Source organism: Sorghum bicolor, chromosome 6, assembly GCF_000003195.3.
Source record: "Sorghum bicolor cultivar BTx623 chromosome 6, Sorghum_bicolor_NCBIv3, whole genome shotgun sequence".
NCBI classification, from domain to species: Eukaryota; Viridiplantae; Streptophyta; class Magnoliopsida; order Poales; family Poaceae; genus Sorghum; species Sorghum bicolor.
In genome coordinates, this window is record NC_012875.2 from 1,395,120 (window position 1) to 1,421,449 (window position 26,330).

The 26,330-nt window shown below is 43.9% G+C and overlaps 3 protein-coding genes across 5 annotated transcripts; all 3 read left to right on the plus strand.

Moving 5' to 3' along the window:
• Positions 1,123–5,657, plus strand: LOC8065969. The gene is made up of 3 exons (XM_021464042.1): positions 1,123–2,165; positions 2,358–2,458; positions 4,694–5,657. The coding sequence occupies exons 1-3, from the start codon at positions 1,402–1,404 to the stop codon at positions 5,455–5,457; spliced, it is 1,629 nt and encodes a 542-aa protein (XP_021319717.1). The 5' UTR covers positions 1,123–1,401; the 3' UTR covers positions 5,458–5,657.
• On the plus strand, positions 8,867–10,053 carry LOC110436084. 2 transcript variants are annotated; one of them, XM_021462231.1, is made up of 2 exons: positions 8,867–9,615; positions 9,694–10,053. In XM_021462231.1, exon 1 carries the CDS (start codon positions 8,947–8,949, stop codon positions 9,571–9,573), a length of 627 nt encoding a protein of 208 aa, XP_021317906.1. In that variant the 5' UTR covers positions 8,867–8,946; the 3' UTR covers positions 9,574–9,615; positions 9,694–10,053. The 2 variants fall into 2 exon arrangements, with proteins under 2 accessions (XP_021317906.1, XP_021317905.1); XM_021462230.1 differs by having other exon boundaries at positions 8,871–9,615; positions 9,710–10,053.
• On the plus strand, positions 19,083–21,333 carry LOC8065970. Of its 2 annotated transcripts, none has more exons than XM_021463964.1 (2): positions 19,083–19,222; positions 19,341–21,333. In XM_021463964.1, the coding sequence occupies exon 2, from the start codon at positions 19,355–19,357 to the stop codon at positions 20,894–20,896; it is 1,542 nt and encodes a 513-aa protein (XP_021319639.1). In that variant the 5' UTR covers positions 19,083–19,222; positions 19,341–19,354; the 3' UTR covers positions 20,897–21,333. The 2 variants fall into 2 exon arrangements, with proteins under 2 accessions (XP_021319639.1, XP_021319638.1); XM_021463963.1 differs by having other exon boundaries at positions 19,084–19,222; positions 19,323–21,333.

Genomic DNA, 26,330 nt, shown 5'->3' on the forward strand with positions numbered 1-26,330 from the left:
AACTTTGGCCATCAGTTAGCAATTAGGTGCAAAAGCTGAGATTTCACTCCTCTTTTTCTACATGTACAGTGTATTTGTATTTGAAGTACTTTTCTAAGTAAACTTTGGCCATTAATTTCTCTTAATACCTTATCAATTGCTGTAAATTAAAACCACCTTAATACCATATTAAAAGATATATGTGGAACAGGAACCTATGCTGGATTAACTTGTTTCAGACAGTAAACATACATATAATTTAATTAATTATTGACAAAAATACTTCTAGAGCCTTTTCCTTTCAAATTCCACAATGCTATCTATTCACTTCATCCTAAATAAATTAACTTCTAAAGAGTTGTCCTAAGTGATTTTTTTTTTTAAGTTTGACTATACAAAATAGAACAAACATCTATGGCATAAAAATACATGTGGGACAGAATCTCCAATTTAGCAAAATTATAATGGCAGTCTTCAAATTTTCCCAATTATATAATATAGAAACATACTTTATATGTTATATATATGTAACTACAAACTACCAAAACATATACTATAAAAATACATTTCATATCATATCTGACTATACTATTTTTTTTTATCATAAACATTGTTTTTTTATAAATTCAGCCAAAGTAAAAAAAGAAAGAATTGATTTAGACAACTCTAAAAGTTGACTTATTTATAGACCGGGAGACTACATTATTACGAGACAGGATGTAGATCCAAAATATGTTGCATTTAAGGCTTTTCTCCATTTTATTTACTGTGATGACTTATTCAGATCCAAAACACTGTATATGTAGCATCTTTTCTCCATTTGTTTTTTGCCCATATAACTAAGGCCTTGTTTAGTTCCCAGAAAATTTTGCAAGATTTTTCACATTCCCCGTCATGTCAAATCTTTAGACGCATGCATGAAGTATTAAATATAGACGAAAACAAAAACTAATTGCACAGTTTGATCAGAATTGACGAGACAAATCTTTTGAGCCTAGCTAGTCCATAATTAGATAATATTTATCAAATACAAACAAAAATACTACAGTGTCGATTTCCCAAAATTTTTCGGAACTAAACAAGGCCTAATAACATGATTTTAGTCGAATTGAGCCTTTTGAGCCCTCTTCATATCATATATGGCACTCCCCCTCTCTCCTATATATCCTTGTATATCCTAGCCTCCTAGGAGGGGGTCATAACTACTCATATGCTGGGGACTTGGACTTTGATTAGTTTGAGCTAGCTACCTCTACCAAGTCCAACCTTGTTCCATCTCATCTCCATTCCAAGCACACATAGACCATATAAACCACAAACACAAGGCTATTTGGCATATATAGATAGATAGATAGATAGATAGATACTGGTAAGAGTGCAAAGGAAACTAGTAGTTAGTCACAGAGATTTCAGGCGATCGATATGGCTCTCGCCACCCTGCTGCTCCCCTCCTCAGGCGGCTCTACGGCCACCAAGGCTGGCACCGGCGACCACCGCACCGACAGCCGGCGGCAGCATGACCACCACCACCACCACCACGGGAGCAAGCGCAAGAAGAAGGCACCACCATCACCGCAACCGTCGCTCCCGTCGTCGTCGGCGCCAAGAACACCGCCAGCAGGCGCACGAAGCCACCGCGTCGTCATGGCCGCGTCGTCGTCGTCGTCGTCGTCTAGGAAGAGCCCCGCCATGTCCATGGTCCCCGCGGCGGCGGGCAAGAACAACAACCACGCCCAGTACCAGTACCAGCAGCGCCGAGGCCACCAGGCGACGACGAAGAAGGCCTCCACCGCGGCGTCATCCTCCTCCTCGTCCTGGGAGCAGGTGAAGAGCCTGCTGAGCTGCCGGAGCGCGACGGCGGCGGCGCGGGTGCACGACCCATCGGCGCCCTCGGCGCTGGCGCGGCTCCGTGGCGCCGGCGGCGCGGGCACGTGCGGCGCCTCGCTCTGCGCCATGCGCGACGTCGTGGTCGACGCCGCCTCCTCCGCGGCCTCGTCGTCCGCCGCCGCGTCCGCCTCCGACACGGCCCCGCTGAACCGCCGCCGCGCGCACCGCGGCGGCGCCTCGTCGTCCTCCACCGCCGGCAACAGCGGTACCAGCAGCAGCCACCACTCGTCGTCCCTGCGGCCGCGTGGCCTCTCCGGCTGCTACGAGTGCCGCGCCATCAACGTGGAACCCATGTCAAGGTCCGTCCGGTCCGGCCAGCTAGCTACGTATACTAGTACTTGCTTTTAATTAATTTTGTGATTCATCGATTAATTGATTAGTAGTAGTAGTAAGCTTTTAAGCTGGAAGATGATGATTAAGGTAATGATGAGATGATTATGGTGATCGATTAATGGGTGATTATATATATGTTAATGATGATGAGCATGCAGGAGGTACCCGAGGCCGAGGGAGGTGTGCGCATGCCCGCAGTGCGGCGAGGTGTTCACCAAGGCCGACACCTTGGAGCACCACCAGGCCATTCGCCATGCAGGTACCCATTGTTCTAGTGCTCTACTTGATGAAGTGAAAATACTGTTCGTGGGTCTGAAAAGCTATGACTGAAATATATAATTATTCGTTGATTTATTATGGGAGAAAAACATAGTTGGTTGACAAAAAAGTATGAGTTATTGTAAGATAAGCGAACCGATCGAATATTCTTTTAATTAGAAGAGACGGCAAAAGTTTTGCCGTGATTTATATTAGACGAAACTACGGGATCGATTTCTCTGTTTTCCTTTGCCAATGGAATCGGTTTCTCTGTTTTTATTTTGTGCATATGTATAGTTTGCCATCGATTTTTGTGTAATAGTAGTATTTCCTGTTTTTTCTTCATGTATGTGGTGATTACTTACAGTGTTAGTATAAGTTAACAAGTATAGTGGCTTGAATATCGATCTGCATTCCCACATAGGATTAACTTTAAATTATTGCAAGATATATATAAAGGCCTGTTTTGCAACGCATGCAACACGGGAATTTCACCCAAAAGGTAAAGTAAAAGCGATACGTGTGGACCTTTTCTTTAACATGAAGCTTGCTAGCTAGGATTAATGCTGTTCATGGGGGACGAAAGACTTGCATTGGGTAGCTAGTCAGAGATCTGTGAGGTATAGAATAGCTAGCTAGTGTCGGCGCCTCTGGTTAGTTAATACGGCTTGTTAATTGTTAACCATGGTTAAGTTGTTCTGCCAAGGTTACTACTACTTCATTGTCACCATATAGATAAACAAAAATAGTTACCACTCCACTACTAGTCTACTAGCTAGTGCAAGGTTAAATAGTTTATTATGAGGGGATTATATATAATCTCTCTTGGCACATCTATCCATGTGGGAGTGGTGTAGTGGAGGTACTTAGAAGCAGGGGGAGGAGACAAACAGGAAAGGCCAGGGAAGAAGCTGCTCTGCTCATCAAAGTTATACATGCCATACCATACCATACCACTGCCCGGCCTGTGCTTCCTTTTTCATCTTTTTCTTTGTCTTTTGTGGTTTACAAGCAAGCATGTTGTGTTGTGTGTGTATTCTCCCCAAAGCATCTACACACTTGTTTATGCATGCATATGTAACTGCATGACATCAAATTAACAAACAAAAAAAACAACAATTCATGGTCCAGCACAAACAAAAGTTGCTTACATGCACAAGCACAAGGTAGTGCGTGGCAGATGAGCTGAGCTGAGGCTATCTCTCTCTCAGTGCATTAATCATGCAGCATGCCTTTGGGCTTGTATGAACAGCAATAATCACATGAAAGATATTGGCTCCACATGACCACATGACATGACTAACCACACATATAGTAATTGGGAATCAACAGCTATGTGGTACAGTAGTTGACATAGTATCCATGCATCCATTGTCTCAAGTGAGGCCTTGTTTAGTTCGTAAAAAGAAAAAGCTTTTGGTACTGCAGCATATTTATAACTATAGCAATTAGTGTTCAATCATAGGCCGATTAGAAAGATTCATCTCGCAAAATACTTGCAAACTGTACAATTAGTTAATTTTCTAATCTATATTTAATGCTCCATGCATGCATGTGTTTGATGTGATGATTGGGGGTGAAAAAAATTTGGGTGGGAACTAAACAAGACCTTATAATGGTTGGTGTAGAGCACTGTAGGCCGCATGCAGAGTGATGAGCTGCATTGCATTTGCATGCATGTGTCATGCATATATGTGTGTGTAGTGTACTGTACCCCTGTACATGCTTTTGAGATGCGCTTTAGGTCACGAAAAAGTCGTCCTGAAATCACAGCACAGGACGATTGAATGAATGAAAGCCATGCATTTCGCTCAAACGCCATGAATGCCATGCCATGCCATGCCTTGCCTTGTCGTACTACGTCCAAAAAGATGCCGATGCCGATGCCGATGCCGTCCGTCCATCTCGGCTTGCCGTCGCCAGTACCGTACCCGTATACCTTCATAGATTTCAGGGAGCATTCATCACACTCTGTCTGTCTGTCTGTCTGTCTGTCTGTCTGTCGTCCACTGTCAAGGGCATGCAACATGCAGATCGATTATTATTTAGCCATTCCTAATCCTAGTAGTAGTATAGTACGTACGTTGTAGAGTATTCTTCATCATCGTTTTTGTTGATAAGCTATGACAGAAAATATATATTGTCCACCAAATTATTAGAAAGAAAAACACTGTTAATTGAATCTAATAATAACCAATAAGTGGCATGCAACGTACTACTACTATCTGTGGTGCAGTGTCTGAGCTTGGTCCGGAGGACTCCGGTCGCAACATCGTGGAGATCATCTTCAAGTCGAGCTGGCAGAAGCGAGACCGCCGCCGCTCCATCTGCCACATCGACCGCATCCTCAAGGTCCACAACGCGCCGCGCACCGTCGCCCGCTTCGAGGCCTACCGCGACGCCGTCCGATCACGCTGCCGCGCCGTCGTCGCCGCACGGGCCGCCGCCGACGGCAACGAGCTGCTCAGGTTCCACTCCGCTCCCCTCGCCTGCTCCCTCGGCCTCAGCGGCGCCACCGCTCTCTGCTGCTCCTCCGGTGCCGCTGCTGCTGGTGCAGCCGCCGACGACGACGCCGACGCCGCCGCCTCGTCGCCCTGCGGCGTGTGCACGGCTATACGGCATGGGTTCGCGCCGTGGGTCGGCGCGCACCCGCTCGGCGTCCGTACCACGGCCAGCAGCGGCCGCGCGCACGACTGCGGCTCATCATCGGCTTCACCGTCGTCGTCGTCGTCGGTGCCGGCGGCGAGCGACGTTAACGGCCCTGCGGCTGCCGGCTGCCGCGCCATGCTGGTGTGCCGCGTCATCGCCGGCCGCGTCCGCCGTGATGGCGGCGACACGTCGTCGTCCGCTGCTGCCGAGGAAGACGGGCCCTTCGACTCGGTCGCCGGCGAGGACGCCGCCAGTAGCAGCGTGTACGGGAACCTCGAGGAGCTCTTCGTCGCCAACCCCAGGGCCATCTTGCCATGCTTCGTCGTCATCTATCGTGTCCTTGATTCTTGATGCTTGAATCAAACATCACGTTCGCCCAATGCATGCTTAGCTTCTTCCTAATTTCGTCCATCTGTATCTGTATAAACGAATGAATGTGGAGAAAGATCATGCTGTTATTTTTCTTCTTCTTCTTTAAATTTGTTGTCATTGTCAAACAACTAATTAATACTCATATATATAAGTATGCCATATATATTATATGTTTGTAACATTTTTGTTTTGTAGTAGAGTCGATTATATGGACAATTCGACATGATGGTGTTGTTGTGATTGAGTAGTAGGTAGTTGGCGAAGTGCTCAAGTCAATGGCTGCAGTGGACCTTCTTCTGTCATCCTCTGGAGCTGCTGGCCATCAACTGTACTACTAGTCTACTACTGTTGGTTCATTGCATGCATGATCAGGTCAATTTCAGATCTATCCACAGACAGGCAGAATCTCACTGGCCTCTTTGGAAAGTGCTGCTGATGTTGATGTGGCTGGTGTTGTTGCTGTACTCAAATTTCATCATTTGTTTATCCACGAGCTGGTCAACCATGCACATGTGTGCTAGTAGATCTCAATCTCAAGAAATATCTACACGGCATCATCCCTCATCTTCAATCCCCCTCTCATTTTCTATCAAGGAAAAGAAAATCTGACAGGAACAAGACACACTTTGTTTGTCTGCTCTGTTCTGATGTTCATCTAGCCTATTTGGTTGAGACAAACCTTGAGCCACTGAAATGGTGGATCTGATAAGAAGGCTATATATTTATCATGCAAGCTAGCTAGTTGATGATATGACAAACCCTTGCTTGTTTGCTAGAAATTGTTTTTATACATGGGCATCTGCTTTTAAATAGTGTGTTTGACAACAACAAGCAAGTTTGATGTTTTTTTTGTTAGATGAGACATAGCAGCCTAAAGTTAGGAGATGCACAAATAAGTCCTAGGAGCATATATAGAATCTCTCTAGATAACACTAAGCAGTGGGTAACTACCAATAATGCAACCAAATGGACAGTTCATTGAGAGGTCAAAATAAAGCTCAAGGTCTAGATCAATGGGTGTTGTCATCTGTCATGTGCAGTATCTCCACTTGATATGCACTTGTCATGTTGACTGTAGTAGCAAGTTTATTTGGTCAAATGGTCATGCTGCGCACATGAAGCCTATATCAATTGACTAAGCAAGGTATCTCTAGCTAGATACTTCATACATATTATTGTGGATTCAAACTGTAGTATATATTCACTTCACTAGTAAATCATTGTTCCATTGTCCATTTTGCACATAGAACTAATGGGGTTTTCCATTTGGATGGTATAACTTAAATAGTTCACTAGTTCAGAGAAACTGTTGTGTTTTTTGTTTTGTAAGTAAATAATGGATATTTATTTGTCCTATGTCAAGATTTTGTATAACTTATTACGAAAAGCCATATGTAATATCATCTCAACAGCTGAATATTAACAACATTGAGGCGCAAAAGACATAATAATTAGTATGCACTTACATTGGGACCGCGTGCTGTTTTCTTGTATTCCAAATATTTTTTTAACAAAAAAGAGCAGTGAAAGTATAACCATGTGTTTGACAAATAAGAATCATATTTGTTGGACTTCTTAGATGAGACATGTCAGCCCAATATTAGGAATGCTCAAATATATATGTCGGAGAATCATGTACTCAATGTGTACAATAATGCTAATTAAGTAGTAGTTAACCAAACCGGCAGTCAAAAGTTCAAACGCCTTAACTATTACCCTACTCATTCATTCAGTTAGCATGCCCTAAACATGAATACAAGAGGGTAAATACACTACCAGATCCACCACGCATGTACAAAAGGATTGTGTCATGTGCAGCAACTCCACTTGATTGTGGTTATATATATATCATGTTAATTGTAACATGTTTACTGAAATAATAATGGTCCTTGGCATGATCTATATAGTTAAATAATCAACTCTCTGCATATTTTAGACATATTGCTAAATCAGTATGTCTATGTTCAATCTTTACTTTGGTTGCATTTGCAAAACATAGATATTTTTCTCCCTCCTGGACTAATGTGGTTGTTCTTTTTTGGCCTCTCCAGATGGTAGTATAAGTAGTTTGACATTCATTTCATCTGGGGTATGGAGAAGCTATCATGTCTTCAATATTGCTTCAAATGAAAGATTTTTATAGTTTTCTGAATTTACCTCTTAAACTGTATGCAAGGTTGATATTGCAGGGAATGGAGTAGTTATCAATTTTATCTTAACGACCCAACAATACAGTGGGTGGTTGAGATTTGAGAAACAAATACAAGAGTAATATGTGAATACAAAGCGTTGACCATGTGCACTTTTTGTTGTCGAAAAAATCAAACTACAAAATTGAAGAAAACATGGCTACACAAAGTATTTTCAATTTATTGGTGTTTGAAAAGAGTATGTTTATAAATGTTCATAAAAAGATTTGTATAGTAACTAAACCGGACTCAACTTTATTGCCATATGCATGTAGTAACACCAGAATATATATTAATCCCTGAGCTGCGTTTCAGTTTGCATAGTTTACTTTGAAAATTTGGCATTCAAACTATAAATGCAAAAAATGTAATACACGGATATAAATCCAACTAAAAAAGTATCTGAACTACAACGGTGGTTTCGACGTTGTCTTTATACGGTAAATTTTATAGAAAGTGTAACATCCCAGATTTTTTACGTAAACCAAAAATACGAGATTTTTAAAATTTTTCCTGTAATCGTGTGAAGCGTATAGTTTTTAGGTTTAATTCGATCCTAACCTGCTAACAAATCGTAGCATATATGTAGATTTGTTTGTAGGCGAGTGCTTTCGTTCGTAAGTCGTCTTGAGATGGGTCATGTTTAGGGTTTTGAGTTTCTTTTAGAGTGCACAAATCCGTAGCAAAGTTTTCCCGAATCTCCGTTGAGCCTATCTCAAAGGCGAAGCGAATCCCTTCTCGATCTTTCCATTGGAGTACGTCTCAAACTCCTTTGAATCCTTTTGAACCCTTCTCGGAATTCCCTTCTCAATTCTCCTCCCTCCTTGATCTCATCTCAAATCTCCTCCGATAAATCCATCTTGGCAACTCATCTTAATCTCTTTTTTCTTTTTCCTCTCAACCATTTTAGCAAATAGAGAAAACTCCTCCCCTTTTCTATTCTCCTTGGGCCAAATCTCTCTTCTTCTCTCCTTTCCTTTCTCTTCCTGCTGGCCCAGCCTGACCTTGCCCTGGCCCAACTCGCAGCGCCGGCCCACCTTCTCCCTCTGCCCCCTGCGCGCAGACCAGCACCACGCGCGGCCCAGCTACCTGCCCCGGCCCGCGCAGTCGCCAAGGCCCACCTGGCCCACGACGCCCCAGCCAGGAAACCCTAGCGCGCGCCCCTGGTGCCTCCTCCTAGAAGAGCCGCCGCCGCCGCCCAGGGTGGGCAAGGCCGCACCCGCGCCCCCAGCGCCCCGATGCCCGTGCCCCTCCTGGATTCGCGCCACGCGGCCCGCCCATGGCACGGACGCCGAGGATGGACGACCACCTCGAAACCCTAGGCCCCGCCCCTATAAAAGTCGTGAGCAGCGCCTCCTTTCTCCTGGAGTCCCCAAACGCCGACGCCGCTCTGCTCCACCACCTAGCGCCGCCACTCCTCTGCTTCCGGGCAGCGCCGCAGCCGCCGAGCCGCACCCGCGACCCCGACGTCGAGCTCGTGCCCCATCGCCCCCGCGCACCCGTCACCATCGAGCCGACCATGGAGAGCCACCGGCCGTGCCGAGCCCCATCCCCAACCTCGCCCCGCGACCAGCACCTGAACGTGCCCTGCTCCAAGCCACCGACGCCGCGCGCCAACCCCCCCTGCACCGCGAGCTCCTCGTCTACGACACCGTGCTGCCCACGACGACACCCGCGGGCAGCAGCAGGCCGCCCCCGCGTCTTGGACCTCGCCGTGGCCGCGTCGCGGCCAGCAGAACGAGTTCTCCGTCGAGCCGCGACGTTGCGTCCTCACCGTGTGCTGCTCCGAGCCCTCCACCACAACATCGTTGTCTGCAACGCAGGTCGTGGTGACCGCGACCCCGGCCCCGTCTGCCACGACGTCGCGCACGGACCCTATCGTGGCCGCGCCGAGCCCCGTCACTAAGCACCACTGAGCAGGGAGCCGTCCATGCCGCGACCACCACCGGTGAGCTGCCACCACCAGAACCCCCCCTAACTCTCCTTTCCTGTCACGTCCTCGCCTGAGTTCGGCCTTCGCGCTGAGATTTCCACTGTCGCAGGGAAGCTGGAGCCTTGCTGTGCACACGTCGGAGCCCTGTCTCACCCTTCGCCGAGCGTGACCTGGGGGCACCATCGCCTCGATCACCATCTGTACAGCAGCAGGCGTCCGCCACCTTCCTCGCGTTCGTCAAGGTCGACCTTTTTGCACCTAGTCGACGCCCTTCGCGACGTCGACGAAACCCTTGTTATTTTCTCATACCCTTGTATGTTGATGATTCATGATCATAGTCATCTATCCATGTCATACATCTTCTGTCTTGTTCGATTCAGGATTTATCTATACTTGTTATATGATCTATATCCATGCCTGTGTCGTGCCTTCGTGCCGGTCTATTTATCTATCTATCCATTTCTGTCTTGTATGCTATGGAAATGTGCTACTCCGAGTCATCGTTGTCTTTGTATTGTTAGCGGTCGAGTCGTGATTCTTTGTGTGATTGTCGTCGTCTGTGGACCGTGCCTTCGAGCCGGTTGAGAGAGTGATATGTTTGAGTGTTGCGATCGCGAGTTCGTCTTGCCATGGTCGTAATGCTAAGCATGTCCCTTCTCTCGTGTAGTCGTTGTTCTTTCTGTTGTTATTTGCCTGAGGACTGAGCCCTCGAGCCGGTCGGGGAAGTGGTAGTGCACTTGACCATTTCGATCGTGGGTTCGTCCCGCCGTGATCGCGATGCCGAGCGTAACTCGTTTCCCGTGTTCAGTTTGACTCTGTCGCGCTACAGTCGTTAGCTTTGTTCTTGTCTCGCAGACGTGGTCATCGTGGACTCGATGTCTTTATCGACGCGGTTCTTACCCGCACACTCAAGACCTATGTGGCCTAGTCTAGTGGGATAAGAATTAGGGGACAACCTATGTGGAACAGTCGGAAGCCAACTCGTTAGGTGAGGCTCATGGTCGCGAGTCGCCTCGCCATGGCCATCGGGCTTATCCCATTTTTCTCGCGTGTTTATTTATTCCGTCTCGTATGCTTATGCCACCTAGACCCGGACATTTCCCTTAGTTTTCGCGGTGACAACCGCATCGCCTGAAACTATAGGAATGACCCTGTGCCAATTCAGAAGCACCTAGGTCGAGAAGTGTTATGAGTTGGTGTAGTTCATGGGGTCGTGTTTATTTCTCCAACTTTCGTTTGTTCCATGGCGAGTTGGTTGAAAGAGTGTGATTTCGTTCTTCTTCTCTCTTGTTCTCAATCCTCGTCGATCCAGTAAGATGTGGATTGAGCCCCTTTTTCTTGTTTAATGTTTTGTTTCCAATTCTGTGATTCCTGCCGTCGCTATGGTAAGTGGATCAATGGGAAGTGAAACCCGTGTCTTTTCCCGCCTTTTTGGTTCTTTGTGTTTAAACTCTTGTATGCTTGTACCTATTCGACCGTAGCATTTCCTTGGTTCTCGTGGTGACAACCGCACCGCTAAGAACCCTGGTGATGTCTTAGTGCATTCAGTGTACCTAGGTCATGGTACCCTACAAGTAGCTTGAGCACCCGTGTTCTTTGTGTGTCACTCTTTCTAATTCCTCGTCTCTTACCATGGCGAGTGGATTGGAAGGAGTAGACCACTCCCCTTTTCTTCTCCCTTTGTTCCACCTCTCTTGGCTCTCGCTAACTACAATGGCGTATGGATTGAGGGAGACCGGAACTTCTCGTGCTCATAGTCTTTTCGATTCCTGTCGATCTCTATGACATTTGGATCGAAAGACCGTAAGCTGTGGAGTTCACTTAGAATGAGTTAGAGTCTAAGCCATTTATTAAAGCCGTACAGGTTGACTCAGTTGACCCGGGAGGTACTGGCTAGGCTAAGACTCTGACTTGTACTTAGTGAACAGTCATTCCCGTTTCTTTTAGCCCAGGGATCGGACCTCCACCGAGAGGGCTAAGTCATTATCCTTTCGGTGCTCTTTTAGTGTAGTTGTTCTTTAGTGTTCTTCGTCTCTTTTCGCAGTCTTTCGAGGTCTAGTGGTTTGATTGTTTCGCCTTGATTGTTGTTTACAAGGTAGTTGCTTCGGTTAGCGATGATCGAATCGGAACCAGTCGAAGGAAGGACATGCAGATAGGAGAAAGACCTTGGATGAGTACAACTACAAGTGAACTGAGGATCTTGGAAATGTCACTCGACAGGTGCCACGTCCCACCCAACCTCGTAGAATCCTATTAGACATGCAATAATGTAGATGCTAGTGCTTTACTTTTATGCAAATGAATTGAGATAGGTTGCATGATAGAAATGCTTGTGAGCCATTGCCTTGTTGCAACCTATAACCCTCGTACACCCGCTGTTAGGTTAGACGCTTGCATACTACTTGCTACTGCTTCTACTACGCATTATATCTGTGATGTGATGCATTGTGGAGGATTGGATGTGAGTGGATAAGGCACGTGGTGCTGATTAACTGGATAAGAAACGGATAATGGACTTGGGGAGATCTTGGCGTGCGTCTTGGGTGTGTGGTGAGGGTCGAGTCAACCGAGCAGGATCTACGACGAGTCTTGGGACAAGTCTTGCCGGGGAACGCTACCTGGACGTTCTCCACGAGAGATACCTGTGGCGGGTACATGTGACAGGGAGAGGTCCCGGAGTGGAGTGTCTTCGTGGGACGAAGCACCGGGATGGGAGGTGCTGTTTAGCACGGGGTAGCCGGGTGTCCCGTCGAGAGGGGCATCGGCTGGCCCCTCGTGAAGATGTCCTGTTCGGTCACCCTAAGGACTGAGATGTTCTGAGAACCGGTTCGTAGGAAGCCTTACACGCCACTCGCCTTATTATGGTGCGGGACGGATGTACGACCAGCTAGTGCGGTGCCACTACTACTAGGTTGATAGCGGATAGTGTAGGGAGGTACGGGCATGAGGACCCACACCCTCCTAAGACAGCGTAGTGACCTTTGAGGGCCCGGTACTACGCCTCACAGTCTCAGCATGCCGGTGGTACTCCGGTATGGCCCCAGTCCTGAGTGGTAGGGTGGCATTGTATTTAGTTGGAAGGCAGCCCGGTATCAGCCTAGACGAGCGGGATCGTCGATGATGGTGATCTTGTGGTTAGTGTAAACCTCTGCAGAGTTTGGTTGATCGATCGATACATATGCTGTCTTCTCGGCTATGGACCTTTCCTATGTTCCGCTTCACTTGACTAGTGAGAGGAGTCCTTTCTACCTTTCCCTGGGTTTGTGTTGGATCCGGCGTTGGCCGTTGAGGCAAGGCACGAGCGGGAGTCGTACTTGCCGCCTAGAGAGTGAGAGTGTGGTGAGATGTGTGTGATGGGATGGATGGGTGGATGGATGGACGAGTGGTTGAGATGGATTAAAACTTGATGAATTATTATTATTAAATATTGATGAACTTGCATAGGAAAGACTACAGCCATATATATAGGTCTCCTGATCTACCCTTTGCATTCCACTTACCACAAAGCTTACGCAAAAGCATAGGGTGGGAGCCAGTGGCCAGTACAAATCGTACTGAAAGTTGTTTAGCAGGTTTTGAACGTGGCCCATGACGATAACTACGGAGAATAGAAGGATTAGGTGGTCTCGTTCCTGCGCTCAAGTTTGGTTCAAAGATGAAGGCTACGCCCGCTGATAAACTACGCCGACTCTGATGATTGCTCGTGAAGGAGGAGCCTTCACTGCTGACGCGCTACATCGACTCTGATAAAGACTCGTGTGTGTTTCCGCTAGAAAAATGATGTAATACCAAGAGTTGTAAAGTAAATGTGTTGTAATCTTGTTTTTCACGATGTATGACTATGATGACAGCTGATATATGATAATGTGATGGCTTAATTTTTGAATTATCACATTATAATTCGAATCTGTGAATTTTTTCCTTTGTGGAAAAATCTAGGTCGTTTCGGAAAGAACCCCGTCCGATACTGGAGACAGCTAAGCCGTCGTCTGATGAAAGGACGGCCTTGGCTCGTGCTCCCATGTGTATCTGCGTATTATACTCCGGCACCACAGATCTGCTGCGCATTCCTGCGTCAAAAGGCTTTACTAGCTTCTTCTCTTATTTCAATAAGGAAGCAAATCTACTAAAACTTATAAAACTCATATAAAAACAAAATTAAATCTAAAAATTATGATTCGAACTTTGTTAGGTTCCCTGCGACCAAAACTATAACCTGCAAGTGATAAAAACATATGTTACACCTTGAATGTTTGCTGTAAATTTTATTTTGTGAAACATTTTGTTAATTTTTGTATGAAATCGTTTGCTTAATAAATGATTTGCTTTGAAGGATTTGTTTTTCATCGGTTAGCCACACAATAGTATATAGAAATGATATCCATAATTGATCATGCTTAAATGCAAGCATTAGAATAATTGGTAGATAGCCAAACAGATAAGAGTTGTCTTTGGGTTGTATGAGTTGTCTGTTTAGCTGTTTATATTATAAATTTTACTGTCTGTCTCTCTATTGTACATGTCCTTAGCCTATCAATCCCATAACATATATGGTTTCAGATCCATAAATAGAATGGCAGAATGTCACTATAGCCATTTTGATGGATTTTAATGGCTGTTTTTTTCGAAATCATTATTATTACCTGTCATTGACAATGTCGACCACATGCGCTGGATATCAAGCTAGAAAACACTGAGCCGTCATATTTTTTCAAAAAGGGAAAAAAATCTAGGATGGAAAATCTGACAGGAAAATGACACACTTTATTTGTCTTCTAGCCTGGTGTTAGCATTGGTTTAAGGAAGTGCAAGAGCTAAGACAAACCTTGAGCCCTGGAAATAACTAGTGGGTGTTTTTCGAGACTATTTGTTGGTCATGTGAGGTTGTTGTTGTGTCCAACCTTTGTTTGTTAACTCCTAATTGTACATTTAGGCATATATTAGTGTGCTAGACAATAAAAATAACTAATATATTGGCTTACTTATATGAGACATGTCAGACTAATGTTAGGAGATGTGACTGCCCAAATACTTATATATATATGTCCTGCAAGCATATAAGGAATCTGTCCATAGTGCTGTAGTTGACAACCAAACCGACAGTTATAATGTCAATGTAGGCTGAATTAGGCTGCATTTCCAAAACACCCAGATCGAACACATACCACATGTGCAGTATCTTCATTTGATGATAATGCAACCAAAAATATGGTACCGTTGACTGGACTACGTATCGATGGGAATTTCAGACACAAAGCTAAATCAAACTGATATATACATCGAAGGGTTAAACTTCCCGCAAACCATTGTTTGTGTCAAACTATCGATCAAGGTTGTTTGGAACCTCAGGCATGATAGTCCTTACTGATATGTAATCTAAATCAGCGTCAACAATTTCTAAAACATATAAATTTTGTTTCCTGTAAAAATAAAATACGCCTAATATTTTATAAGTTCTCCTTGTCGAACTCATTAACTACTCGGGGTCCTCTGCCCCATGCATATGGTCCGGCACATCAGCGTAAAACTCGATCGTGTTGTCGTGGAGAGAGGTATCTGCAGATCCAAATGGTCCTCCATAGTGTCACAGCAGTACGTGTATCGATCATGTCTGCCTGTGAATGTGCAGTGCAACTTTTGGCACCACAAACCCTGCATGAGATGCAATGAATCCACCATAAATGGCACATAGACTAATGGCATGAAAAAAAATAAAAAATGGGGATGCAGGAAACATGGTATGGCTACATCAACTACTAACTCCTATACAGATTTTCGATCTAGGTTGTCGGTTGGAGATCCATGTAGGGTCAACTGATTACTGCTCATGCATGGGGGATTAACAATTTCTCTCGTAATCACAATCTTGTCCAATAACTGTACAATTCAGTATAGTATCTTCAGCACTACTATATGACAGTATATGTTTTGCCACTTGTTCCAATGCCTTGACTTCGTGATTGCAGAATAATGCCCCCCGTAGATCCATGTTGCCTGGCAACAGGAAGCTGATCGAGTTGGATCGAGGCTTGTACTGACACCATGTTCCTGGCTGCATTACTTGGAAGAATCCCTTGGATTCTTTATCTTTTGGGGGACACTTTGGGTGAGGATAAAGTATTGTTGCTTGGAAGAATCCCTGACTGCATTGTTGGTCAGTCGTTGCTAATTAATTTCTTTCAGTAAATAGGTCATGGATCTTTTTAATTGAAAATTCTAAATTTTTGGAGAAAGAAGGGGGTACTTTCTGAAAGGAAGTATGTACACAAAGAATGATTTGGTCAATTTCAAAAAGACCTCTATTTGGATTAAAGAAAAGCATTATGCATTCAGTTGTGTAGTATGGTCATTTATTTGGAGGTTCTCTTGTTCTGCAAGTTGTTTTGGTTACTTTGCTGCTTGCTGGTTGGTGGTTGAATGACAGGGAAAGTTGCTTGTAGTCTGAGTTCTGTTTGTGTGCTTTAACCCTTTTTGTGGACCATGTAAATCATTAAAAACTGCATACACTTTCCAGTGTCGTTAGGGTCACTTTAGACAAATAACAAATTAGCACAACAACCGGCACTCAAATTGATTTAATTTGGTGACCCTGCAGTGCAAGTGTGCAACGACTAATTAAGTGACACGTTAGGGCTCCACTGGCGAAGCCATGGTGACCAGGTCCAAAAGTTTTTCTTTTTTGATATATGCCCACGTATGAATATATTAGTGAATTAATTAATAAAAATAGATACTGTATTTGATCTTAGCCTAAACGCTTAGAAAGGTATGGAAGCTACTGGGCATTGCGTTTGCGTCTCATTTATATAGCACTGGGCCACTGCCCTTTCTCTACCTGTCTGGGCCGGGTTTTTTTTTTTTTTTGCGAATGTCTGGGCCGAAATTTATAACCACAGCCAGCAGGCGTACTGAATTACGAGGGACGAATTGTTTCAGATTCATGCAAAAGAACTGGCGCGAGGCTAACATGTATTTGTCAAAGTAATAAAATAGTATATACATATACTCCCTTATCACGTAACGCATATATGCATATACTCAGACTGAATACATACGTACTTTTAAAAACTCCCTTATCACGTAAAACACAAGTTATTTTTTAATCTATTTTAATACTCTATGCATATACTCATACATTCGATGGATGAGATAGTGTGTAAACTTTTGGAGAAGGAACTAAGGTTCTGTTTGGCAGGATTTCTCCAGCGGCTCCAGAAGCCATTTGGTGAGATAGTGTGTAAACTTTTGGAGAACGAACTAAGGTCCTGTTTGGCAGGACTTCTCCAGCGGCTTCAGAAGCCATTTGGAGCATTGATGAAGTCCCTAAAAATGTGCTCTTACAGAGATTTGAGGTGAGAAAAAGCCAAAAATAGTGGCCTATCTCGGCTTCATCTCATCCTACATGGCATCGTGTGAGAGTATATTTTAAGGAACTCTATATGTGGAGCTATTTTGCCTTCGATTTACCAAAACGACTCTAGTTCCACTGATAGAATTATTCAAGGAGCTAAATCTCCCAAAAATGGTTTCATTGGTGAAGTGAAGCTCATACCAAACGGGGCCTAAATAAGGTCCACCTTTTCCAACCACAATTATTGTCGTGGTTTGATTTATAAGATTTTTTTGGGTCTTCAATAATTAAAATCGATTGTGTTTCTCTTGGATGGTTTTTAAGGTAAGTCTTGTTTAGTTATCTAGGTGAAAAGTTTTTGGATACTGTAGTACTTTCGTTTGTATTTGGTAATTATTGTCTAATTATAGACTAACTAGGTTCAAAAGATTCGTCTCGCAAATTACAGATAAACTGTGCAACTAGTTATTATTTTTAATCTATATTTAGTGCTTTATGTATGTGTCGTAAGATTCAATATGATAAGGAATCTTGAAAAGTTTTTAAGTCTGAGTGGAACCAAACAAGGCCGTAGTTTGTTCTAAGGCCCTATTGGTTTCTCTCAATTTTTAATATCTAGACACATGCATGAAGTAGTAAATGTATACTATTCATAAAACTAAAAACACAACTAGAGAATAATTATGAGACAAATCTTTTGAGCCTAGTTAGTCCATGATTAGACACGAATTATCAAATAAAACAAAAATCTACAATACCCACAACCAAATATCCCTAAGGTCTTGTTTGGATGTAGTCGTATTCATATCAATCCACATGTGTTAAGGTGGATTAGAGTGAAACTTGAACTAAATTCTACCCCAATCCACACTAACACACATGGATTAAAGTGAATACGACAACATCCAAACAAGACCTAACATGGTGTGACAGACCTTAAACCGCTTTAAAAACCAGTAAGCAAAAAAAAATGGTTTCAATATTTGAGGCACTAAAAAATTTGCTTTTCTATTTTGATTGAAAATAGAAAAGCGTACTCCATCCTCCTCCAGGTACTCGCCATTTGCTCCCCAATTCACAGGGCTGCTCTGCTTTCAGAAACCAGACTATCTGCTAGCCTCTAGCTCGGCTCTGCTACATGGCGCTTCAATCTTTTACCTGGCCTCTAGATCTGGGCATCTATCTGGCTATGTGGGAGGGACTGGGATCAGTCCTTGTAGAGCTGTAGTATGAAACTATGTTGTTATCAGTGCAGTATACTGTTAGAAAAACAAATATACAGATAGGTGGTTTCTTTTTCTTTATGTTTCTTTTTCGTTGTCTACTGCAGTTTCTTGCATCCAACACAGTCCATTTCACTGACAGTCTGTTTTTACTTATTTACACAGCATCAATGCCAATTTAGTGATGGTTACAAAGTAAAAATTATTTCTTTCTTGACTGCTATAAATAATTTTATTAGGCTTGTTTAGATCATCTTCATATATCGTCGACATTACAATACAAGTGGCCAATGGAAATGTTATCTTGGTGATTGCCTTCAGGTAAGGCCGTTATGATAGGTGTTTCTCTTTCTCCTCAGTTTCAGCCTCTTGCTTACTACTCTTCCTTTTAGTGTTTTAAGGAAACAAGGCAGCTCTGACTCAGAAGTTCTTCATCTTAACACCAACTCAACGGAGATCACATATACTAAACATAAACGCAAATGAGGTGGAGACGTGGAAAAATGGAGCGCAGGAGAAATGCAGTGAGTTAATCAGACATCAGTGAGCTAGTGCATGGCTAGAAAATAAGTTTGCCGCCACTGCTAACCAAAACTCCTAAAATGAAGTTGCAAGTTCACTGTCCACTGCTAAGTGCTAACCAAGACACTTAAAAAGGAATTTCAAATTGCATATTATTTGAAGTATCTGCGAGGCCAAGGCCTTCTAAAATATTCTCCTCATTCCCTGCCGTTGGTTATCACACTCAGTCACTCACACCAACCTTCATTCTTTGATTTTTCACAGCTTTGAATGGACCTCTCCTACTTTTCAACTCGGTGCCTGTTGTCCTATTATATATCCAAATTCATCCTTGACTTTTGATGGACTTTCCAACCTCTTTTTCCCTTGCGGAGACCTATTATTGGACTTGCCTACCTCGTTTCCCCCTTCAAAGTCTCTGATAATCACTGGATTCTCTTCAAGTGCTCATGTTGCCTAATTGTATGATCTTGACTCGAGGTGTCTATGCATACAAAGGATAGCTGTCCATGTGATCAAGTCTGAGGTATGATCCTACAGTTCCTAAGCTAAATCTTTGCTTCTGCTCCAAAGTTCATTTGTTTACTCTCTCATGTATGCTGTTGTATGTTAAATTTTTTTTTAAGAGGGACGGGATACTGCAGGTCCTTGAATCTTGATGGCGGAGATTGTCAGCTCGGCACTTGTCCATGAGACAGCCAGCCAACTCCTATCCAATCTGGTTCAGAAATATGAGGACAAAGAGGGTGCGAACAGAAACCTGGAGAGGCTAGAGATGGCACACATCAGGCTGGAGGCTGCTCTTGAGACGTCACAGAAGTGGCAGATCACTGATGCATCCTTGCTGCGCTGGCGTGGGAAGTTGAAGCGTGCTGCTCAGGAGTGTGATGACACGCTGCATAAATTCAAGCAGAGGATCCTAGAAGACGAAGAGACAGAAAAGGAGGTGAGAAAGTCCTCATTTCCTGTACGTATAGCTCATACTACCAAATCGTTTGTTTTCTCCATCTTCAGCCCCAACAAAGACGAGTCGAACAGCTCCACTGTTCGAAGATTTGAGTGGTTTGCAGATGGTGCTAGCGAGTTTCTCAGATTATTAGAGCTTGGTGGCAGGCCATGCCGCCACATGCCCTTTGACCCTCTTGTCAGGCATCTTCTGAATGGCAAGAAACTACAGCACAGAATCATTCAGGCAAACAGGCGTCCTTTGTTTCTACAATTGGTGCCATATATTACAGCAGAGTATGGAGTAGAGGCTAGATTCATCTTTATGCAGACAGATGGTAATGCATCAGAGGATGACTTTTTCTTTTCTTTAATGATACAACTTTCAGAGAGTACCGACATATTAGGGATCGCAATCAAATGCCTACAGCTGTATGCCCCTCTTTTCAATTTCAAATCTACAGTTGAAACCATTAAGAGTAAACTTGTGCAACTACCTACAGAAGATTTCTCATGGGTGCCAAATGTTGATACACATTACAAAGAACATTGGGATAATCTTCACAGGTTTGGCACAGATTGGTTTCGCCCAAACCCACTATGTTGCAAGCAGCATTATCAGCGCAAGCTCTGTCATGGTAGTAGAAAGTTAAACAAGTCAAGATTACCTCATATTTGTCTGGAACCAGTTATTGAAGTACATCTGGAGTGTCATGTCTCACTCTTGGACTGCAACCAACATAGGTCCTCACTGTCTGAAACTAAAAATTCTCTACAAGATTCTCCATATCTGAAAGTTGGACTCCTATTTACCCCCCATGGATGTTTAGAAGACATCCAACTTGTGGATCGAACACCTGCAATACCGGCAATCTGCAGCGAGGAGCAGCATTTCTTGCATACAGACTTTACCTTGGGACAGCTGGAAGAGATCATGCTGCCAAAGGCAATAGATTACTTCTGCAAGAATGATGAAGCGGCAGTTTACCAACTGCTCTGGAAATTAAAACATGGCGCTGCATACTTTCTGGTTGAGAAGGCAAGGATGAGCACACAGAGAACAAGCATGAGAAATTTTCAGGGACCTAGGAAAGGAAAGATGTTGCAATGGCATGATCAGGAGATGATAGGGAGACAAACAAGCACGATCTTTCAATTCCTCAGCCTGTGGGTTACACATGCGCCCGTCCAGCTGCAGGGCACAATTGTCGACTGGATTCAGAAAGAAAAGGAAAGTCAGTTAGCGGCACCGTAGCTGCATCAGAAACTCATGTAACATGGATGGATGAGGGAACTGAGAAACACAAGACTGGAAATGGGTTGTTCAAGGGAGCAAATGAAATATTGGGAGCTGTTTTTCATAGCTGAGCATAATATGGCGAAAACATAAATGCTTCGAATACAGAGGCATGAGAAGCAAAGCCTTAGCTTTGTAGATCGCAACTTACATATCAACAGTCTGTATTCTGCTAGTCTGACAATTTACAAGTACTATATGTTGAGCTCATAACTTGTTTCTAGTTTCTTATGGTGCCGCGTGGTTCTCTCCATTATGCAGAAATGGTTTTACCATTATATATCAACTGTAATATGTTTTTCAGCAGTGTATAGTTAATTTCTATGTGAATTTTAGGAGGGTGGATATAGAGTATGGACATCGTTTTTAGTTCGTTTTCAGAGAATTATAAAGATAATGTTCTTTTGCTACTTGATGTTCTAATCTCTGTTTTGTTGTAACACATCGGTGTAATGCTCTGTCTCTGTCTCCCACGGCTTAAACTCTGAAACTCTTTAAATTATCAGTGGTGATTTGAATTGCCTCTCCAGTCTCAGGTGTGGGCAATATATGTTCAGTTGAGGAATCCTTTTACCCTCTGTGGGCTGTGTAAACAAAATGTATCACTCTATGGCTGTGTTTCTCTCTCTCAATAAATCAGCAAAGAGTACTTTTAGCCATAGCTTTTTAGCCAAGTGAACAGACTGAAAGTACTGTCCGTTGATTTGTTAAGAGAGAAAATAACTGCTAAATGGTTGACAGATTCGGTAGATAAGCTCAAATAACAGGCTTCATCGATCACTGCTACACCTTGCCAAGTGACGATGGCGAGCGTGTGTTGGATATTATGGGTTCAGGGTCTCTTAATTACTCCCTACTCCCCCCTCCCACCCCACCCCCTAATACCTGATCCATGTCTGTCTACTGGGCTAGAGACGACGAGGGACCACATAGGCCTAGGCGAATCTGTGAACCTGAAGATCAAGTCATTCTAAAGATATTTGGCGCCATCATATATAGGTGATAGGATAAAATTATTTTGTTTATGCTTTTCATCTAACAAACTAGGAAACTCATATGTTATCTGATCAGATCTACTGTAATCCTACCCCGGACTATATAAGGAGAGATAGGGGCCTTCCGATCCGTATTCTATCTTCTATATTCTAGCGCATTGCTAAGAGCAACGGTGTGATCCTAAAATCCCTCAAAACATAATGGAGCGTTCTTCACCACGTACGCCGCCAATATATTTAGACTTTTGTGCAATTTTCAGAAGACATGTGTTTTTACGGATCAAGCTAGCAATATCATATATATTCCACGTAACCACCACACATGAGATGTACCTCTGTAAAGTTTTACATCGCAACTTTGTTCATGACAAGTTGAGATTATTTTCACACGACACCACGACACGAAGCACATGCAAGCATGCGTGATCATCGATGCATATTCCACCCACTACACCTAGCTAGCTAGCTACCAACTCTTGTCACATACATACATACATACATACATACATACACCAACCTGGACATGATTTCACCTAATTCTGATTCACATGGCACGTGGTCGCTTCCACGGCGATGGCCACCGGGGCAACAACGCCGCCGGCCGCCGACCGTTTGAGGAACTCGATGCAGTCGTCCACGGCCTCGCTCCGATACGAGTCCGTGTACGCCACTGATGATGCCGTCGTCGGGCTCACGCGGGCGGCCGCTCTAGACGGCGTCGCCACCGCCACCGCCGCCAACGGCCGTCGTCGCATCGTCGTCGTCGTCGTCGTCACTGGGGTGCCTTTGGTCGTTGTCGCCGTAGACGCAGCCGACAGCATCGCGAGACGCAACACGACGTCCCGGACACGGTCCAGCATAGACACCTGCGTCGCCGCAGCGGCGGTTCCCCGGCGAGATCGCCGGGCACCGCCGCCGCCGCCGCCGCGCAGCCTCGGGATGCACGTGACTGTCGTCTCCTTCAGGTTCAGGGGCTCGGCCTGTAGGTTCATGTTGGATTGGTCTCCCTAAACTTTGTGACGATGCCTGCCTCCCTTCTTATTTTCTTGGTCACACACACACACACTAGTAGCTTTGTTTGGCTCTTGATGCTGAACTGAACTGCCCTCTGCCAAGATTCATGGGCTTTATATATATACAACAAGCTAGGAAGACAGCCATTTGGTTCTTGGTCATTGTTCCTGTACCAGTCAGCACTGGATTTTAGCAAGAAATTAAAGAACATGTCGAAGCTAGCCAACTTATTGGTGATTCACATGCATGTTGCATGCAGAGCAAGGGCAGCAGAACAACTGCCAGCACTGTTTGCATATCTTTCAGTTGCATGATTGATTGATTGTACCGACAACTAGGCTTGTCTGTATTTGCACCATATATATAATAGAAAATGTTACATCCATCCCAAAAACAAGACATTCTACTATTCAAATTTTGGTCCACGGAGAAATAACATTCTACCACTTGGGCACTTAATTAGTGAGAACCATGTACCTTGAATCACTGTTGGTAATTACTTTTGGAGCCGATAGCGTTAGTGTATCGGTCTGTGGCTTCAATTGACAGTGATAGGTCGACTTTCATCTTGTAGTGTGATAAGCAATGTACTACCATTGTTGGATGTAGGCATGAGTCGGCAGTGAAAGTTTATCTATTACTGACGGTTGGTAGCTTAATCATTAGTGATAGGTTGCTTTATACAAAAAAAATCATAACTTTTCCAAATGAGGTCAGATCAAGATAAGTTTATACTAAAATTGTAAAGTTCAACATAATCTAAAGCTTTATAGATGACAACCTTTTAATTTAAGATGGTTAACAATATCGAATGGAGACAAAGTCAACAAAGTTGTAGTACTCCTGGGATCTAGCTACAACTTTGTAATTAACAAAAAAAAATTCATTTGAGAAAATTCAGAGTTAAATATACTATATAAAAATTCGTAAGTGTGTAATACAAAGTATAGCAGTAGTTGTATAGTTACAAGTGTTGTGTAACTCAGCTAGTATATGGACATTCGAGAGAATGTTAATTAAGGTCTTGAGTTTGAATCTTAGAAACACATTTTCTTCACTTATTACTACCGGATCTAGAACCATGCCGATTGCCTACTTAGCAGTGATGCAGTAATATGATATAGTGTGAACCATATTTTTAGTGTTCTTTAGTAAATTTTAGAGCGGCTGTCTTTTTTCTAGTATAGTTTCTATCTTTCATGTCAGTTTTAATAAACAAACAACAAAGTCATCCCTAACAAAACAATTACCCAAAGCTATGGAACTCTAGATCTATATATAACGAAAAGTATTATAGAATATTGCTACTTGGGTAGAAACTATCAAAAAAATATGTTAGACTTGTAGCTAGCGAAAAATCCAGAATAGATGATGGTTATATTTGAATGACCATTTAGATAACCTATTGGAGGATAGTATTTCACCAAGATTTCTATTTCTAACATTTAATAAGGATATGGAGAGACTCTTGGAGATGCTCTTATAGGGTTTAGCAAACTTAACATAAATTTGGTTACTTAAAATATTAAGCATGGTAATAATATTAAACTGCCCAAATTATTGGACAGGCAAAACAAACACCTTTACAAAAGATACCATTTCATATATGATGTAAAATACACCCACCCACACTACTACATAATCTTTTTAGTGGCGGCCACTTTAGATTAATGGAGGCGGGCACAAGCAACCGCCTCCATGCAAAGGTCACAGTTAATCCGTGATTAAAGGAGGTGGTTCCTTTTGCCAATCTCTGTAAATCAAAATAAAATAATAAAAATACAAGCCCAACGCCAGCCCATACGGGCCCAACATTGAGCCCAGCCACGCTGCCGTTGTACGCCCCCACTTGGATCCATCGCCGTCACCAGGGAGGCCGGATCCGCTGCTGGGGAGGTCGAATCCGCCACAGGGGAGGCCAGATCCGCTACCATGGAGGTCAAAGGAGCTCGGAGGAGCACCAGGGAGGATGGATCCACCACCGGGGAGGTCGGAGGAGCACCCGAGAGGATGGATCCGGCATAGCTCCGACTGCAATAGCTCGTCGTGCCCACCGCTGGCTCTTGTGGTCCGCACAGGAGCCGCCTGCTTCTGTGCTCCACACGCGAGGGAGGGCGCCTGGCTCTGCGCGAGCTCCTCGACGCTGCCAGGGGCGCAAGCGCCTCTGCGCCGTCGACTAGGGGCACGACCAGGGAGGGAGATGGAGAAGAGCATCTGAGGAGAGGAGTGGGGCTCTACTTCTCTGAGGAGAGAAGGGTTGGGAGAGCACACGCACGTGAGAGGGAAGGGACGACCGCGCGTGCGAGAGGGATTCCAAGGTGCGGCGCTTGGGATGGGAGAGTGAGTGAGAGAGAATGAGAGTGAAACCCTAACTATGCTATTTATATAAGCCCGCGATGTGTTGGGGATTTGGGCTTTTGCTAGAACTGAGCGGGCTGGGCCAGATTTTAGGAGGCGGGTCTTATAAAATGACCGCCTCGGTTAATGATTTACCATGACGTTTATATTATAATGCCCATCTCGGTTAATAGACATTAATCGAGACGATTATGTTACATTCCCCGCCTCGGTTAATGGATTTGTAACCGCCTCAATTAATAAAAAATGACCATCTCGGTTAATCCGGGATATTAACCGAGGCGGTTCAAAATTCTGCCTGCCTCCGTGCTTGTTTTTAAAAGGTCGCGGAGTCTTTTACGTAGTAGTGCCACCCACACACACAAGGACATCTTTCTTATGATAGGGATATTGCTGTTTAACCAAACTGAATATTATATTTGACGGTATCTATTCTGAATAAACATGCCGGATTCCCTGGATTTTATGCAACACGAAATAACCTTGCATAGGCTGGTTAGCTAGTGCCTTTCTAGAAGATATGGTTCGATCTACAATCATTCAAAGGAAGATCAAGACCACCCTAGTTACAAGATACTTATACAACACTAGTGTGTGAAGTTTGTTTTCAACAACAACTGTCTTATGCATGACCATCTGATGGAAGCTGCCAAAGCAGTGAGCCACGACAGCCCTATTTGCAGGATTTGATTCCTCACATTCAGCAATTTGACCCCCAATTATCAGGCCGACCACCCAATTAACTAAGCCATCAACCTTAGAAGATAAGACGAGCTATCTTGATCTTATTCTACTGCCTAGGCGGTTGTTAGAGATTAGATTCCCCAAATCTGAAAAGCAGGGGAGATTCAGCGAGTAGAAAAGCCATTTAATTATATTCCAAAGAAAAAAACATTATTTTCTCATTACAGAAGAAACATATGATCCTCATTGGAAGGCGTGGTACCCATAGGCCATGCGATGTGTAAATAACTAAAGGGCATATAACAACTTAAAAGAGTTCTAGTATAGATAAAGATGAGCAT